Source organism: Botrytis deweyae (assembly GCF_014898535.1).
Source record: "Botrytis deweyae strain B1 chromosome Unknown BDEW_001, whole genome shotgun sequence".
NCBI lineage: Eukaryota > Fungi > Ascomycota > Leotiomycetes > Helotiales > Sclerotiniaceae > Botrytis > Botrytis deweyae.
In genome coordinates, this window is record NW_024066208.1 from 808,226 (window position 1) to 829,009 (window position 20,784).

General features: G+C 26.8%; 3 protein-coding genes across 3 annotated transcripts; all 3 read left to right on the plus strand.

Moving 5' to 3' along the window:
* Positions 1-15,866: 15,866 nt before the first annotated feature.
* EAE98_000238 (uncharacterized protein) lies at positions 15,867-16,739 on the plus strand (the record flags this gene model as incomplete). Its single annotated transcript, XM_038947856.1, has 2 exons — positions 15,867-16,379; positions 16,622-16,739. The coding sequence occupies exons 1-2, from the start codon at positions 16,225-16,227 to the stop codon at positions 16,737-16,739; spliced, it is 273 nt and encodes a 90-aa protein (XP_038815533.1). The 5' UTR covers positions 15,867-16,224.
* A 421-nt stretch (positions 16,740-17,160) lies between these two features.
* On the plus strand, positions 17,161-18,209 carry EAE98_000239 (uncharacterized protein; the record flags this gene model as incomplete). The annotated part of the gene is made up of 2 exons (XM_038947857.1): positions 17,161-17,243; positions 17,313-18,209. The coding sequence occupies 2 exons, from the start codon at positions 17,161-17,163 to the stop codon at positions 18,019-18,021; spliced, it is 792 nt and encodes a 263-aa protein (XP_038815534.1). The 3' UTR covers positions 18,022-18,209.
* A 1,041-nt stretch (positions 18,210-19,250) lies between these two features.
* EAE98_000240 (uncharacterized protein) lies at positions 19,251-20,651 on the plus strand (the record flags this gene model as incomplete). The annotated part of the gene is made up of 1 exon (XM_038947858.1): positions 19,251-20,651. The coding sequence occupies one exon, from the start codon at positions 19,251-19,253 to the stop codon at positions 20,649-20,651; it is 1,401 nt and encodes a 466-aa protein (XP_038815535.1).
* Positions 20,652-20,784: the final 133 nt, after the last annotated feature.

Below are 20,784 nucleotides of genomic sequence, written 5' to 3' on the forward strand. Positions count from 1 at the left end.
GGGGCAAATTGAGAAAGAATAACCAACTGATTATAAATCTTAGAAAAGTTTACTTTAATTTTATAATAGAAATCAAAGTTTTCTAGTATTATTCTAAAAGATTTTAGATTTTTATTTGATTAAATTTGTTGTTTATTTAATTTAAATATAATAATAAATTGATTTTATAAATTAGTTTTTTATTATAATTTCGTTGAAAATTGATAAAATTAACCAGATTGTATTTTAGCTTGCTTAAGATAAATAAGCTTTAAGAGGGGGGAATATTATTATAACACTAATTACATTGCCTTCATGCCTCAGGCATATATTATTAGCATACCCTATTTTCTATAAGAGGGTTTTACTCTTCTATAGCTCTTCTACCTTTATGATATAATATAAGTCTTTACCCGTACCTTGACATCAGGGTTATCCAAACCATTTTAGTACTACCACCAATTCAAAAATTACTTTTTGGAAAAATGATTTAAATATAAATATAAGATTAAAATCAATAATCTAAAAGATTATAAAATATAATATAAAATCAATATATAAAATATATTAATTATTTTGATATTATTATAATAAATATTTATATACAAATATAATAAATAGGGATTCTTAATATAATATTGAATTAAATTAATTATTTATAATGATTTTCAAGTAAAAAATATAATCAAATTAATTTATACTATAACACTCACCAGAAGATTATTCAAAATCATAATAATATTGATAGTAAAATATAACCTGGAAATAAAATAATTTGATATTATTAATATATTTATTAATATTTATAGGGATTTATTAAATATATTTATAGTTTACTACTTATCAAATAAATTCAAGAAACTAAATAAATATATAATTCTTGATTGTATATTATATGATTTTTGAGATTTTCTTATATTATAATTTAAAGATTTTAATAAAATATTTAAAAATCTAGATTTAAATTAATATAAAAAGGAATTCTATCTTTTTATAAATCCAAATTAAATTATTTTAATATTATTCTTTATAGATGATATATAGATTATATATTATTATAAGAATATATTAATAACTGATAATATTATTTTTAATATTAAGATTATCTATAAATTAAAAAATCTAAATAATATAAAATGGTTTTTGGGTATCCGGATTATTTGTAATTGGAAAATAGGAAAACTCTGATTAGTATGTAATACTTATATTGAGAAGATTATAAAAAAGTTTAATTTTAATAATAATAATATATATATATTTTTATTAATAATAAAATTTGTAAAATATAATAAAATTGTAATTATTATATTTATATAAATTTATCAAAAGAAGGTAGGATTAATACTATATATTGTAATTATAGTTAAAATAGATATTGTATTTATAATTTTATAATTTAGTTATTTTTTAATTAATCTGTTTTGGATTATATAAAAATAATTGATTATTATATATAATATCTCGAGAATATAAAATATAATTAATTGGATACAATGAAGTAGATTCTATAGTTTTTATTTTTTTTAAATATTTATTTATTAATAATAAGGAATTATAAAAATCATTTTAAGATTTGTACTTTTATGATTTAATAAATTAATAATATAAAAGCTTTAAAGCAAAATATAGTATTATATTATTATTAAACCAAATTATTAATATTAAGTGTATATCAAAAGAAATACTAATTATATTATAATTTCTTAAAAAAATTAATTTTATATTAAGTAATTCAATTATAATCTTTTGTAATAACTAATAAATAATTAGATTAATAATAGAAGAAAACAAAAGGATTACTATTAAACTAAAATATATTGATATATAGAATATATGGCTATATCAAAAATATTTAAAGAGGAATTTTCATTTTATATATTTGCTTATAATAAAAATAACAGTAAATGGATTAATTAAGAATTTATTATAATAAAAGTTTAATTATTTTATATTCTTTTTGAATCTATAAAATGTAAATATTAGGATTAATAAAATCAAATAGAAACTTTTCCCTCTAGTTTATATTTCCTTTCAATATATTCAAAATCGAGATTTATTAAATCAATTTATTTTCTTTTGTTAATTAGTTCATTATTAAAATTAATTATATCATTTTTATTAATAATATTATATTTGTTATTAAGATTACTATTATTATTAATATCAAATATTATTTTATTTTTATCTTTTAAAATAGAATAAATAGATTGTAATCAAATTTTTGGATTTATTATAGAAATATATATTTCGATTTTTATATATTTAATTATAAAAGATTTAAAGGTAAAAAAGGATTTCGTTTTTTAGTTGGAGAGGAAAAATAATAATTTCAAAAAAAAAAAAGAATCAATGAATAATTGTGATAATCGAGTAAAGAGAGGGAGATATAATTTATATTAAAATAAGAAGAGTTAAGATTAATGAATTTGTTATTTTTTTTAATTATAGTTAATCAATTGTTATATAATATAATTGATTTTTTCTTTAGAATAGTTTTTAAGACCTATTATGTTATATGATAGCATTCAGATATCTTTCCCCAGTCTTTGCTTTGATTATCAGTTCTAATACTTGGTGAGATTTCAATCTTAAGGTATATACAGTATTTGTGTATATTTTCCTTTGAACAAAAAAGCATTTTTCATACTTATTCTTCTTATAATGTTGGAAAAGAGATAAAATCTTTTATAATCGAGTTTTTGTTATCCTTATTTTTCCGCTTAATTTACTCTTTTATTTGTCTATTATAACTTTGTAAGTAAATACCCAGAGCTTATTTGATTTAAATATAGGGATAAATTCATTTAAGGAGGAAAGGTTTTTGATAAGAAATTCTCATTATTGAGAGAAAGATCGGAAAGATAATATTTATTTATATTATCAATAAAGAAATTATTACATTTTGTGAAACAATTATTATATAATATTTATTTATTTTAACCCAACAATTACAAATAATTTTAATCTTTTTCAAAAAATTATTATTAGGATTTTATTAAAATTTATTAAAAAAAGATTTTATTTGTAAAGTCTTTTTATTAAAAAACAATCTAACCTTAGCTAAAAATAATAACTAAATAAAAATATACTAAACATTAAATCCACCAAATTGAATATTATCTTTCAATATATTATACAAAAAGATGATTGTATATTAATTAGAAATATCAATAGAATTAAAGAATTTTTTAATAGAAAAAAGTATATTTAAAGAATATATTGAATTATCAAATATAAAGATTAAAAAAGAAGGACTGTCTCCTTCTTATAATTATCTCGATTTACTATATCCCTCAAAATCCATCAATTTCTATTCAATTCTATTGTTACCACAAAAGCATTATATATACAAATCGATTAAATCAATTAATATAAAATACTCAGTTAATAATAATTAACATAATTCAAGCCTTCTAATATATATCAATTCAAAAGATTAATTCCCTCATTCTAATATTATTATTTTTTTATAGATTACCTGGATTAATAATATAATTTACTCTTTTCTTTTATAAAAAACTCTGTATATTTATATACCTCACATTCTTTTGTTTGATGAATAAATCTATCTAATAGATAAATTTGTAATAATTATCCGAATAAAATACTTATTAATATTTATACTACTCATTACCTAAAATTTTTCTTTTGTTTATTATACAAATCTTTTAATATAATTATTAAAGTATTTAACGATCTGGGGGGTATATCACAGAATTTACTATATAGTATAACCTTATAAGCACTAATCTCAGTATTTCTTTAGAATATTTATTTTTATAATTATTAATACTATTTTATTTATTTCATTTATATACCTTATATACCTAATTAAACAAATACCTCACCCAATCAGAATATATAAAACAGATATGATTATTAGGATTATACCTCAATTAATCTAATTTATTATCACTCTACATACCTATTCCCTAATCAAAGTAACCATTAGATATAGCTATTACCTTCGTGATATAAATATATTTATATATTTTCTTTTTTTTACTTTACCTACATAAACTTCTAGCTTACTTATTATTATCTAGTTTTTTTTATTTATAATAATATTACATATATACTTTTAAAGTTTTTTTTAATTTATTTTTTAATAACTTGATTTATTTATAATAATACTAAATTGTTAAAAACTATTTTTTAAAAATATTAAATAATATATTCTATTTTCTTTATATCAATAGGGAATAGTATTTATTATTATTTCGAAATACAATTTCTACTTGAAAAAGAAGTTTTTAGTTTTTCTAATATTCTTTTTTTTGTATTATTTCAATCTCTATAATTTTGATAATTTTCCTTAATCAAGATTAGTATTTTAATAGATTATATTCAATATAACTATAGATTGGTTATATTTGATTAAAATAGTTATATATAAAATATAATCTATAATTATTTTATAAGCTTCTTTTATAACTATTATTTTTTCTTTTATTTTTCGAAATTATTGGTTTAATAATATATTTTTGTTATTACTAAAGAAATTATTAGAGTAGATAATAGCAATAAATCAACTAGATGTAATGTAGTACAAAGACTTTTCATTAATCCTTCTAAACTATGAAAATTCTACAATTTATAATTGTATGCAGATTGGCGTTAGCCCAAAGTAACCCCATAAGGGCTATTTATATACCTTCACCAGTTTTTATACAAATTGATTGTAATAAAGCCTCTTATATTGTATATTGTGTCTTAAAATATGTATATTTATCTTCCAAACTTGATTTGTATAATATAAGAAAATAGAACGCCGAATAATTACGTTCATACTATATACCAAAAAGAAATAAGAATATTATAAAGTCACAAATAATTAATAAACAATATTCCAATATATTTATTATTTTTATTAACAAATCATTAAAGGCTTTATAAGTTTTCTTTAATTTTCTGAATTCGTTTTTTTTTTAATAAATCATTTTTTATTATCTTTTTATTAATCCTTATTTTATTATAATTATTCTTCAATTTATCGGCTTTTAGGCGATTGTGGTTCGGTTTGTAATAAATTCTATTAATTTAATTATTCCTATATATTTTCATTACTTTAAGTGTATTATATCCTCTATTCTTAAAGATTTCTATTATTATAATAAAAATCCTTATACTAAGTGTAGTTACTATTGTGTTTAGAAAAAGGTTTGTTAGTTGATATCTTCTTAATACATTCCCAATATCAATTTACTATATCAAATTTAAGCTTTTTGGTAGGCTACTTTTGTTGATAGTTAAGAGAAAAAAAACGCCGAGATTGTAATGGTATATCGAAATAAATATTATATCAAAAATATAAAAACCTTTTTGCAAAAAGAGAATAAGTAGAATAATATTAAAAAGCTAAAATTATTCAAGGTATTATTTTTATTTATTATAAAAAAATTGAATTGAATAGATAATCTCATAAAATACCTTATAGATTTTTATCGAACTATTATCAATCATTCTTTATCTCTTTATAGTGATGTTTAGCTAATTTCTTTAGATTCTAGAATAATTTATCTACACTAAATACCATTATTCCAAACTTTATTATAAAACTAATAACTGTAATAAATTTAAATAATAAAAGCGATTTTATAGCTCCAATTATTCACCCCCACATTATCAATACCCCTATCCTACTCCCTATTTCTTTAGAAAATAAAGCTCCGGGTGCTGTGAATATATTAACTAATTCAAAGAATTGTATTTTTTTTTATATCAATATTCAATTATTATCTTGTTCCTATTTCCGTATTCATTTCTTTATATCCAAGAAGGATTGCTTTAAATATTCTAATAAATCCCTTTCTAATTTTAATAACAATAAAAAGGATAACTCTTTTCTTCATTAGGTTATCAATGCCCCTCAACATTTTAATATTCCCTATATTTCTAAAGATAATATTAGTATTATTATTCTTCAGATGAAGAAATATACTATCAGAGATTCAATAGCTTCTATTTATCAATCCACTACCAAAAACTCGGCTACCCAAGCTATCCTTCCTTTTTGTAAAGCTTTTTGTACAGTTTTGAAATAAAAGACAGCATCGATTACTACTAATTCCCTCTCTAATTCTCAATATCGGGATATTAATATTCCGCTAAAGATTAAGGCTTTTTGTATAAATCATTCTATTTATATTAAAAAATTTAATACCGTTGCAAATTCTCCTAAAAGTGTTTGATCCCATAAATACCCATAGGTTATCAATAATTTATCAATAGAGATTTGAAAGTCCAGCAAAGTTTTTATAAAAATAAAGAAGAAAGAAAATATAAATAAGAATAAAATGAATATACTTTTAGCGAATAAAAATAAGCGAAGTAATAGTAATATAGGTAATACTATCTTTAAAATTCTTCTCTTTACACCAAATCTTTTTGATATATAGAATAAAAGAATTAATTCTTGTTATAGAACCTTTTCAATATATTAATATAACAATACCTTTATAATAATATTTTTGTATTAATTAAAGGTATATTTTTATTAAAAATAAGACTTTATAAAAGAAATAACAATAATCTTATTAGTTAAATATTAATAAAGATTTAGATAATATCAACCCTGATATTTATAAATTGAAGCCTAAAGTATTTTAGAAATATCAGAATAAATTGATATATTTGGTAATAGTATACAATATATCGGTGAATAAAAAATTATATTCTTATTTTTATTAAAATAAAAAAAAATAAAGAAAAAAACATCACAAACAATTTTATATTACTAATGATTCGCTTATAGATATATAATAAAACCCTATTATTTTATAACTTTTTTCCTTTTTTTTTTTGAACTATATATTAATAATTCTCTTTTTTTATTATATTCTTTCAATATTTCTTTCACATTATCAAGATTGCAAAAGGCTTCCTACATATCTTCTATTAGTTGGTAGCCTTTTTATTAGATTAGATATTGAATACCTCTATCTCTCTTTTTATATACTATAATCTTTTTCACTTTATATTCCAAGTAATTATCTATTTCCTTTGATAACAATAGATTAGCGGTACCCTATTGTTTATACCATAATTCCAGTAGGGAAATATAAAAAATATTATGAATTTTATAGGTAGATAATAATTTGAGTTCATATACTTAACCACTAATTTTTATACCTATTACTTGAAAAGGACCTATAAATCTATCCGAAAACTTCTTTTTGAATCAAAATTGTTTGATATTTTGAATGCTTAATATTATTTTATCTCCAATATTATATCACTGGATTATTATGCCATCTATATCCTTTAATTTTCAGTCTATAGCTACTTACCACAATTCTTTTAATTTTTCCCTTTTTTTATTGAAAAAAACAATTCACTCGTATATTACTAATACCCTCCCTATAGTATCAACATCCTCGTTAATGTAATAAAATATTAATAGGAATCCATACATCACTTGAAATAGGCTTGTATTTATTATACTATACCACATAGTATTATAAGTAAACTCTGCGAATAATAATAATAAAAACTAATTATTTTATTAGTAATTAGAGTAATAACTGATATAGTGAATCAGGTTTTGGTTTTATTACTCCATTTGCCCATTGGTTTGAGAGTAGAATACAATAAATAATTTATATTATATTTGCAGATAAAAAAGAAAACTATTTCAAAATTTGCTTACGAACTGTGATCCCCTATCTAATATAATATCTTCTAATATCCTGAAGTTCTTAAATACATTCTACATCAGTATTTAAATAAATTTCGATAAGGTAATTGTTTTATTAATGGATATGTATTGGGTAAGCTTTATGAATTTATCAATAATTATTAAAACTGTATTATATATATACTTATTCAATTTCGATAAGAATAAATCTATAATAAAATCTATAATTATCTTTTTTCAAGGTTTATAAGAAATAAGAAAAATCTATAACTTGCTGTAGGGCTTATACCTTTTGATAATGGTATGCTAATATATTACATATATTTTAATATGCATTTTTATATCCTTTTTCATTAAAGACTAAAAGTATTTAGATTTTAAGATTTCTAAAGTTTTAGAGATATTCTAATATTTATTTATAGGATTATTATAATAGGTTTTTAAAATCTCTACTCTTAAAGTAGAATTTGGTGGTATATAAATATTTCTATTATATCTAAAAAGTTTGTTGGTGCTTATTTATTAAGATAAAGTAACTTTAGTAGAGTATAATCTTTAATTTAGATATTTTTTATTTTTTATAAAATCATTATTTACTTGAAGATATAATAAAGTATTTCTTATTGTTTTTGATATTAATTCGAATACTATTTTGTTTTCTATTAAAATACAAATTATTCAATATAATATTAATTATTTATAATTAGTTTTAATTAATAAATATTTGAGTTTACAAAATGGTAGGTTATATTCTTTTCTTTATAAAAGATTTATAATGTTATGTAGAGGCTTTATCTTTTTGATGGGGGAATTTTGAAATAAATTTATAATTATTGATCTATTCTTTAATTTATTCTAAAGGGTTGGAAGTATATTATTTATATTGTTTGTATTGATAGTATAATCAGGGTAGTATGATGACCTATTTATAGGATTTAATCTTTTGGTTTTATATATTATCTCGAAATCATATGTAATCAAAACCTCCGTTCATTTTGCTTACTAGCTATTTAGACTTTTCTTTGTTATAAAATACTGGAGATTATTATGGTTTGATTTAATCATGATAGTATATTGATTTCCTATTGTATAGTAATATTATTATATAAAAACAATATATATTATTAATAATTCTTAATTATAAATGAAATATTATTATTTTGCTGGATTTAGCTTTTTTGAATAAAATATAATGAGGTGTTATTATTAAATCAATATCTCTTTGGTTTTTTTTGAGAAGAGTTGTAATAATATGTAATTCAAAATAAAGATTGATATATTGGTTTTGATTATTATATAGAGTAAGAAGTTGAAATACTGAAGAATAAATATCGATATAAAAACTTTCTTTAATGTTTCGAATGCTTTTTGTGTTTTGTTAGTTTATTTGAATTTGATTATTATTTCTTTTTTCTTTGTTTTTTTTAATAATGTGGTTATATTGTGAGCTATTGTTGAGTAGATTTTGATAAATTATTGGTAAAAGTTTGTGAAACTAAGAAACACTTGTATATCTCTAAGATTATTAAGTATTAGTTATTTCATTATGATCTGAATGCGGTCTGATTTTATAGTAATGTCTGTGGGCAAAATGATATATCCCAAAAATTCTATTTTATTAATATAAAAAACGCATTTCTTTAGCTTTGTGTAGAATTTGTATTTGATGAGTTACACAAAAATCTTTTAGATATTTGTTATATACATAACTCTATTTCTTGAGTAGATTAAAATATTATCAAGATATATTATATAGATGTTATTTGTTAAGCCAAACAAGGTTTAATTAATATATATCTAAAATATTGTAGGGGTATTGGTGAGGCTGAAAGGCATTATTCTATATTTGTATTGGTTATATTGTATACGAAATGCAGTTTTTCATTTATTTTTTGCTTTTATGTGGATTCGATAATAAGTGTTCTGTAAGTTTAGCTTGGTGAATATAATATTTTATTGGAGTTGGTTTAGAGATTTATTGATAAAAAATAAAGGAATTCAATTCTTTTTAGTAATTCGGTTAAGTTTTTGATAATCGATATATAGTTGATAACCTCCTCCCTTTTTTGGAATGAATATGATAGATACTTTTGTTAAACTAATAGATCTTCTTATTTATTTTTTTCTTTGGTATTTATTTAAATATTCTTGTAGTATTACTGATTTTTCCTTTAATAAAAAATAAATTGGGCTTTAAGGGGGGGTCAAACCAGATTTAAGGTCAATATGATGTTCTATTAAATAATATTCAAGCAGAAGGCTATTTTCGTTTTTCAAAAAAGTCTTTTTATATTTCTGGAATTTTTCTAATATTTTATATAAAGTCAATACAAATACCAAACAATCCCTTTTTATTTTTGATTGTAAGGCTATTTTATTTAAAAAGATTACAAAAATTGCTTTGCCTTTCTTTATTTCCTAATAAAATTCTTTTATAAAAATAATTTTGAGATTGCTTAAGATGGAGTGGTATTGAAGTAATATTGATTTCCAATCAATATTGGGGTTGACTATTTATAACTATAGAAAATCTAGAATAACGTTTATTTATAATAGATCTAGTATTATTGATGTGAAGTTATGAGTATAGATTCTCTTTTCCTTTTTTTCATTTTTCATTTTGATAGGGAATTTATAATCCCCGTATAATACAATTATAATATTATTTGCTGATACAAAAAGAATGCTTTTCTTAATAGAAGTTTAGTTTTATTCGATATACTTACTTTGCTATATAATATTAGTTTACATTCTCGAATTAATAAGATATCGAAATGCTATTGGCTTACTGTTATTATTAAAGATTACTATAACTGTAAAGATTATCTACTCTTCTTTATATAAACCCAGCATCAATGGGATACTTATTATAATTACTAGGTTTAGGTGTTTTTTATATAGATAGCTTTAGGGGAGTTATTTTGACACTCATTTTTTTTATACCTTCCCCTATAATGTTTATATATAAAGTTATTCCGATAATTCAAAGTGATATACCTTTTTTATTAGTATTTATAATATATAGTGGTTTATATATACTTTATATATAATATATTAACAAAATGTTTTGATATCTTAAAAGATTCCTTTCAAAAGAATTGATTTGATTTTTGAATTTTTGTTTTAATAATTAAAATTGGATTGTTTTCCAAATAAAGATATTTAGATGGATTTCGATATTGAAAAAATAATTGATTATATTTATAGAATCAATATAAATCTTTTACATCTCTTTCTTGAAATAATTTTTTTATATTTTTTAGTTTATAGATTTATCTTATAAGCTTATTATATGATTTAGATTATTATAAAGATTTTGATATTTTTTTAGTTATATTAAGTAATAAATCTATTAAGAGCTTTTTGATCTGAATATTCTTTGCCTTTTATTTGATATCCTTCTTAAAGCCTTCTAAATAAATTATAAATATATTTATAATTTCTCCTTTTTTTTGTTTTGTATACATAATCTTTTAAATTGCTTGTTACTATTTAATTCTTTTATTTATAATAACATTATACATATATTTTCTAAAGTTTTTCCAATTTATCTTTTCATAACTTGATTTGCTTATATACCAACACTAAATTGCTAAAGGCTACTATTCAAAGTATTAAATAATATATTCTATTTTTTTAATATCAATAGAAAAATGGTATCTACTATTGCTTCGAAATATAATTTTTGTTTAAAAAAAAAAGTTTTTAGTTTTTTCGATATTCTTTTTTTTGTATTGTTTTAATCTTTACAACTTTAATGATTTTCTTTAATCAAGATTAGTATCTTAATAGATTGTATTCGATATAGTTATAGATTGATTATATTCAATTAGAGTGATTGTATATAAAATATAATCTATAGTTATTCTATAAGCCTCTCTTATAGCTATTATTTCTTTTTTTATTTTTTTAAATTATTAGGCCAACAATACATTCTCGTTGTTATTAGAGGAGTGTAATTGGGCCGAATAAGTATTATTATTGATATTTTACAGAAATTAATTAATAGTTTTATTAGATTAATCTTGAATTGTATTATAAATATTCTATTTTCCTTTTGAAATAAATATTCTTTTTGTTAAAACTATAGTAATATCAATAATTACTTAATTAAGAAATAGTTGATGGATTACTTTATATAGGGGAATGAAAAGAATTGTTAAAGTAAATAATAGTAATAAATTAATTAGGTATAATATAGCACAAAGACTTTTCATTAATTCTTTTAAATTATAAAAATTCTACAATTTATAATTATACACGGGTTGGCGTTGGCCCGAAGTAGCCCTGCAGGGGCTACTCACGTGCCTTTGCTAGTCTTTACACGGATTAACTGTGATAGAAATATAATTGAATTAAATAGATATTACTATTAATACTCTACAAAAGTTAATTAATAGTTTTATTAAATTGATTTTAAATTGTATTATAAATATTCTGTTTTTTCTCAAAAACAAATATTCTTTTTATTAAAACTATAATAATACTAATATCTACTCGATTAGGAAATAATTAATAGATTGCTTTATATATAGAATAAAAAGAATCGTTAAAATAAATAATAATAATAAATCAATTAGGTGTAATATAGTATAAAGATTTTTTATTAATTCTTTTAAATTATAAAAATTCTATAATTTATAATTGTATATAGGTTGGTGTTGGTTTGAAGTAGTCCTGCAGGGGCTATTTATATACCCTCGCCAGCCCTTATACGGATTGACCGTAATATATATAATAATAATTTTTTAAAACAAATCTTAAATTATATATTAAGCTCTAAATATATAATTTAATTTACAAAATCTTTTGAAATATTAATTAATCTTTTTAAAGAATCGAAAACCTTTTTATTCTATTCTCAAAAAAGCCCTATTTGAATAACAAATATAATATAATTATTACTTTAATACAGAATCTATTACAAGTAATATATTACAAATAAAAGCTATAGAGTTTTAGTAAAAGCTTTCTGAATATAAAGAATTATCTCTATCTTTTGAAAAAAATAAGATATAATCAAATGGATTTCTATATAGCTTCAAAATATATATAAATATATAGAAAAGATATTAATTTAAAAATGTTTTATTAGTTTAAATAAATATAAAATCAGAAATTAGAATAAAAAAAATTCAATATATATATATATAATATTATATAAACAATATCTATAATTGTAACGAAATAACTGCTTTTTGGAAATCCAGATCAGAATATACCCTTATTATTTTCGATATATTAAATAAAAAGCAAGATAAAGTTAGAATTATATTTAATCTTATTACAAATATTTTCAGAATCAATAAATTCCTTTTTTAGATAATAGATATAATTAAAGTGTTTAATATATTTAGAATAATTAGATTTACAAATTTTAATAATCTAAAAGTTAAATATCGATTTAATAAAAAGATTTGAATAAGGAATGAAATCTTTTTTGAATATCTTATATAATTTGACAATCTAATGAGAACTTGAAAAAAAAAGCATTTTTATTAATAAATAATTTCTCAATTTATATACTAACATTAAAAAAGACTAATTTTATTCAATACCTTATTAATATTAAAATCGAATTTCTATTACTTAATATTATAACAAAATATCAACCTTTTAATTAAAGTATTATAACCAATTGAAAACTTTATTTACAATATTGTTTAATACACTATATAATTAAATACTTTGATTAAGATTTTAACTATTCCTGAAAACTTGATATACTGAAATTTATTCAATAGGGAATATAAGCTTAGAATAATATGAAAACTAACACTATATCAAATTACTAAAATAAATCAGAATATATCGATCTAGACTTATATCCTAAAACATTATATAATATATATAAAAAATCAAAGAAAGAATTGAAAGTATTATAATCGATTTTAATATAATTATATATACTAAGTATTATTACTAATATACCTAATATCAAAAAATATATATTACTATATTCAAAGTATATAATTGATAGAAAAACGATCTAGATTCACTTATTAATACAATTATAGCAAAAAGAAAGATAATAGAATAGGATGAAAAGGATACAAACAAAATTGTTCAAAAAGAGGTTATTAATGATATTAAAGCTCTTAAAACTATTAGAGTTTTAATTTCATTTTAGGAATAACAAGATATTAAAAATCTATATCTCAAAAAATCATTAAAGCAAAGAGAATAGAATTTAATATTAAAAACGATTATAGATCAGTAATAGAATTTATTATTAGAATATTTTAATGAAAAAAATTGAAGTTATTCAAAATTGATATCTTATTGCCTGACCTTACTATACAGGAAATCCCTATATACAGGCATTTAGGCCTCGAAATTTTTAGGTCCATATATCCAGGTTCATCTGTACTAGCATCTGTAGATAATTTTAGACGACGTATTGCCTTTCTTTACATTTTGATATACGCTCGAAAATGTGATGAGATTATTCGAACTTCGAACGCAACGCAAATGCGATGTTTATCCACCCTCGAAAAGCTCTGTTCTATAAGTCGGATACCCCACTTTCTGGCCACCCCCCTTTTGGGCCACTTTTTACACCAAAAATGGAAATTTTAACTCTCTCATTTATGGATAGAATTTTATGAAAATTTATATATATATAATTTAGATCGATTTAAGCTTATTCTGAAATTTTCAGATTTTTAGGATTTTTCTGTATTGAGATCTAAAGCTTCAAAATATCGATTTTTAAATTTGTATGGGAATCACATATAAATTTGAAACTTTTATAAAATCTTTAATAACTTTCGAATAAAAATTGCTAAAAATATATTGTAAAATTTCACTATCACTTTATAATATATTTCATATAATAGATTCAGAAAAAATAAAAAAATTCTTATAAATAAATATTTAAAGGGATACCCTCAAAATGATAGGGATTATTTATATTATTCTAAACTTACTATATACTATATCTCTATATCTGTTAATTTTTTGAATTTTTTTTTTGAATTTTTATATAGATTCAAGCTCAAATATCTCAGAAATATATATAGTTTTCTTTTAATAATTATTGTTAAAAAGTTATTAAAGGTTTTATAAAAATTCTAAATTTGTATATGATTTCTATACAAATTTGAAAATCGATATTTTGAAGCTTTAGCTTTCAATATAGAAAAATCCTAAAAATCTAAAAATTTCAGAATAAGCTTAAATCGATCTAAATTATATATATACAAATTTTCATTGAATTATATTATATATTGATAGAGATATTAATAGGCCTAAAAAGTGATTTTTGGTGTGAAAGGGTGGCCCAAAACCCTGTTGGCCCGAAAGTAGGGTAACCGACTTATTATCAAGTTAGTGGCGGTGAAGCTCCCTTTTACGGACCCCCTCTTTCAATGTTTCCCCGAAGTTTCATCCCGTATCCATCGATCTGCCCCTTTAAGGTTCTTTCAGGGTGGAGATATTATCTTACCGAAGAACTCATTTTCTATAGGCCCCGTTCTACAAGGGACAATTACCGTGCTAGCATCCTGAACCCTGATAGGAGTCAATAAGGCTGTTTAGACCCGCGAGTTTGGTTCTGTTGGAAACACAACATCTCGAGCTTCCTATTGATTCATACCTATGGTACGATTGCCCGTCAGGACACTGGACTGGCCGTCCGAACGTACAAGTACACCAAAACCGTCACGAAGCCTGGAGGAAACTGCAATGGGAAATCATGCCTGGTGGTTACACTACATGTTTTGGTATATTGACAACGATATAGATTGTTTGGGGGCGTACCTCTTTGATCCATGTCTACCCATGCCATGAACCCTCGTAAAGCTCGGAAGCTTCCCTTTATGAAAAGAAACGGTTACTTCTCGCTGAATGCTACGTTTCAACCTATACTTCGAACCGGTGGCTTGAGGGTGCTGATGGTTCGAGGGCGCTGAGCATCAATTGTCTCATATTCATATGTAGATAGTATCCTATCACGTAACAATCATCAAAAGAATGTCATTCCAAGAAATTATCTGAACAACTGTCGGATGCAGCCAGACGAATCCGACCATGCGCATTTTTAAGCTTTCTATCAGACCCTCCAGCCGATTTTTGAACGGCGAAGACTCGGCAGCACGAGGGATGAGAATGGTGACATTTAATTATTGGTTTTGGTTTGCATGGCGTTGGTATAAACTCTGTACGGGAAATCCGGAACGGATTCTCTTGCATTCATTCTAGATGCATTCATTTGAAGATCCCCCACACATCGTTTTATTTCTTTTTCGTTGCCACGCCGTACATGGATAGCTCTGAGACCTCGAAAATCTAGATCTCATCACATGACCCAATCAACCTATCACGATCCAACAACCACAACAACATCACCTCAATCTGACGACGAAGTTGAGACACAGCAATCAGCATACAATGTCCCCCTCCAATCTCCTCTAAGCTATTCGATTCATCAATGAATCATACCAACCTATCAAACTTTTCCCATCTCAAACAATCACAGCGAGAATGAGTCTTATCACATGTTTCACATAGCATAATCTCTATCCAGAAGATGAAACCACACTCTGGGTGAGCCTTGGCGAGAGATTTGAAGCAGTGCTCAATTTAAGCATGATTTGATACATGCCATCATGTGCCATCAGATCTTCGGACATTGTAGACCTGATGTTCTGATGGAATTATATTTGTATTTTTGCCGATGTTCCGAATTGGAAAGATGGGTTGAAACAGAGGAGGAAGAGAAAGAGGGTCTGACAACAAGAAAGTTCACGAACGGGATCCTTGGGTATGCTGATAGATTGTGCTAACATTTACTTACTTTGATGATCATTCAAGAGGGGCGTCTTTCATATCCAATTTAGAATTCCTCTTATGTGCCATACACAGCTCTCCCTTCGAATCGTCTACATCTCCCTCGATACATTTATTTCATAGCTGTAGCTTCCCCTCCAGTCTGTGCATCCATCAAAGAACCCGCTAACCCCCCTTTCCAAAACAAGCTTTCCAGATAAAAGCTCTCAATTTCAGAATGAAGGCAGTGCGACTACTGCTCCAAACTATCTCTACCTCACCTCACCTCAATTTACCTCATTCGCCCTACCATGACTTGTGCGCAAATCCCTTGGCCGATTTCAGAACCGTCTGAAGTATACCACTCTGTTAATTCTCCGGTAAAAATCCCATCTCACACAATCACGGCATGATTTAGCGTGGCTGAGCACTGATCGTGAAGCCTATATAAAACCTTCAAACCTTCAAACATCTCTATCTCTGGCACTGTTTGAGAATCTACACTTAAACAGCATCTCTCCTACATATGTATATAAGCTTCTCGCAAACCACATCCGATATTTATATAAACTCGAACCAAACTTTCTAATACACTCTTTACTAATTACTCCCTTTTTCGCGGCTAGTCCTGCTGAATTACTCTCCTTAATATATTAAAATTGAAATTTGATATTTCATCCTCATTCCTTAGATTTACTGGTATTTCTTCTCTTCATATTATCAAACAAGATTAGTTCGTCTCATATACCCAACGATATCCAAACCAAAACTTCAAAATGCAATATTCATTTACCGCTCTTACACTCGCCGTCTTGGCAACGGCTATCCACGCCTCTCCTATTCAGTTGGAGACGAGAGAGTAAGCATTCATTACCTAGCTTTACCTTGAATTCGTATTTATCGACGATGGAATTAATATCGTAAATAGTATAATAGCAATCGCTGATCCTAACGCTGCCAATACTACAATGGCTGCTCCTCCGGCGCCTCCATCCGGTGCTCCTGCTCCCCTCGCACCCGCTGATGCAGCCAATGTTACGATGCCTGCACCCCCTGCTCCTCCAGCAGGTGGTCCAGCTCCACCAGCTCCAGCTGCAAAAGGCAACGGCACAATGCCAGCCCCGCCAGCCCCTCCCGCCGGTGGTCCAGCTCCACCAGCTCCAGCTGCAAAAGGCAACGGCACAATGCCAGCCCCGCCTACTCCTCCTGCCGGTGGTCCAGCCCCGCCCGCTGATGCAGCCAACACCACAAAGCCAGCTCCCCCCGCTCCCCCAGCTGGCGGTCCAGCTCCTCCAGCCCCTGGTAGCGCAACAAACACCACCGCGCCCGCTGCCGAGGCCCGCGATCTAACCTCCTTTTCCATCACGGATACCCCCCAAGCAAACACCACCAGTTCTGCCAACACCACCACCATAACCGCTACTGTGACCGATCCAACCACCAACACCACGGGTACCGTGTTCCCTGGAACCGCTGCAAATTGCACTACATTCTTCATTGTCTCAATGGGAGATACATGCGATATTGTTGATGCGAAGAATGGGATCACGTTGGAAACCTTGAGGAGTTTAAATACCGAGATTGATGCTGGTTGTGCGAATTTGAGTGTGGGACAGGCGCTTTGTGTTAAGACTTAGGTGTTGGGTGGTTTAGGAAGAGAAGCAAGGGAAGTCAAAAATAGAAAGAAAAAAAAAATAGAACTTGGAAAGTTTCAAAGTATGTTTGTTGTAGTCAAGACAAGTCGAAAGGTTGTCATTAGCCATACCTGCAAGGCCACTCAATCAATTACTAGTCATCATTAGATTTTAGTCAATATAAGCATTTTTCCAAGTTCAAAAAACTTGAACATACAATCGTTGTCTGATGAATGTTTTTACAATCTCTTTCTAGCAAGCCAACAAACAATAAAGAACAGTCAATTCTGCATTGGTTTGTGGCAAGTTGTCAATTACCAAAGCAAAGCAAGATGACAATAATGATAGACAAGCATATTGACACTTGATCGATCCAAGACGTTGTAGTCCACTGGTAAATCACCCCTGTTTGTCTCTGTTGCTAGAAAGCTATCTGTGTAGAGAGACAAGGTCAATGATGCATACCTATTTGTATTGGTCGTATCCCACTTGCTAATTTAACAATCTCTTGAATGTTTATATAAAGCGAGAGCCCTACCTACTGTAGAGCCTGAACTTTAATCATTACTATATAATCACTATACCATATTCGGTCGACAGTGAATGACCCTGGGTGTAAGTCTAGGTACGCTGTAATATACATTCAAGAACCTTTATCAATCATGATAAAAGACTCATTAACAATCTAACAATATATCACACTAGCCAAATGTGGCCTGTCCCTTTACTGTCCGAGGCCCGACCCACAACTCAACCTGTTACACAACTCACTATCGAAGATCAAGGAACTTTGTTTCCATCCATTACCAACCTTATTAAAGAGTCGATGCGACTTCAGATACCAATTTGAATACTTGAATCAAAAACAAATTGCAACTTTGGCATTCAACTCTCATGATCAAGTTTGAATCAATCTTTTCAAGAAGAGAATCTAGAGCTACAGTATTTGGCACTCATCTTCAATATCAAATTGAACTTTTCTACCAAAAAATAAACCTGCAGCTACTAGTCTTTGCAGCAAAGAACTACTTCTTAAGGTCTATCGTGATTTCTGCGCTGTCAAGATAGTCAGGAGACATTAAACAGGTATGTGGCAACCGTTTTTTAATCATCATACAAAAGCAAATCCCCAAGAACTTCAAAGTTTCTCTATGCCTTAGAGAGGATGCGCCTCTCTGGAGACAAGGTCATGCTCTGGTTTTCAAAAATTCTGACGCAATCAGATATTGACAATGGCGCCATCGAAGAAAAATGAGGAAGGAGTTGCGCCAAACAGTCATAGTCCAGACAGCTTTGTGACGAAAGATCCGGAGAAAGAATCTGCAATCGAAGCGCATGGAGATGATAAGCTCGCTGCAACCGAGAAGATCCCCAGGACCCAAAAAGATCCAATGTGCCAGCATTGGAGTCACTTCAAGTATAATGAAGATTGCGAAGAGACAGATGAAGATGTCGAAGAAACGCAGACACCGACAAACAGAAGTACAGGAGCCAGTCATCAAATTAAATACGTGATCACAGAAGAGGAAGTCAAAAATTCATACAAGGAATCAACAAGCAGCAACAAAAACCGGACACGAAAGGAGCCGATATTGAAAAAATTTGTAACTTTCAATTACAAGAAGCAGTCAGTAACCATAGGATTAGAACATTGGCGGTCTCAACTTGAGCGATGGAGAGACGATCTGCAAGATGAAGGTTCGATGGGTGTTGTATGGGACGAACGTGCTGAACCTTGGAAATACCAAAAGCGCTCGAAGGAGAGTAAGCAAATGGCTGCAGTTATCTGCGACTTCGAGACGCCATCAGAAAAAGCTGGCTTAGTTCTCCACTGCCCTGTTGAACATAAGGAAGACGAGCGGCGGGACAATTTCAAACCCCTTCACTGCCCATGTGACGATGAGGAAGATGGGAGCCCAGAAAAAGAAATTGTCAAGATCTATATCGGCCCGGAAAGATTAGTGATCCGAGTTTACAGAAAGATTCTCTGCGAGAAAATTCAATACTTCGAAAACTTCTTTAATGGAACATCCCAAGAAGCAGCATCGAATTCCGTTACTTTTCCCAGTGGTGACTTCGAGGCTTTCCACGATTTGATGTGGTGGGCGTCTAATGGGCACTTGCCTCCATGGTCAATTTATCCTGATGGCAAAAAAATGGGTGAACGCACGCAGCATGATCGTCCAGTCGTTCGGATCGAAACGGGGTTCAATTGGGGAGGGCTCTATTTGCTGGCGAGCAGATTGTGTGTGGAAGATTTGATGAATCTCATAGCAGACTATGTAGTGAGAGCTCTGGAGTTAAATCGAGCCTTATTGACGAAGGAAGACATCGCTGGCATCTATAAGCATACCCCAAAGAATTGTGGCTTGAGAAAGCTGGCATGCTATAGCTTCAATTATGAACTAGATCGTTGTCCTCCAGAGCTTTGGCCACGGTACTGGGACATGAAAAAACGCATCGATGGCTTGGAGGACGACTCTGTTGCTCTCAGGAGAGCATTACATGATGGAGTAGTAGCCTTAACGCCCGTATGGGGCTTCTCACCATGCAACTTTCATGACCACCTTGATGGAAGAATCTGCCACCAAAAGCATTTGAAAGACCGGGAAGTAGGTATAAGACGTCCTTGAAAGATTCATTGAGTGCCGATCGAAATTGAGCATTCTGCCGGTTGATAGGTTCGAAAGCTGTGGGGGACTGGAGAGACAGGCGATATGCACAAACGACTTGGTCTATTGTGCTGTAAGCAAAGTCGGAAATGAT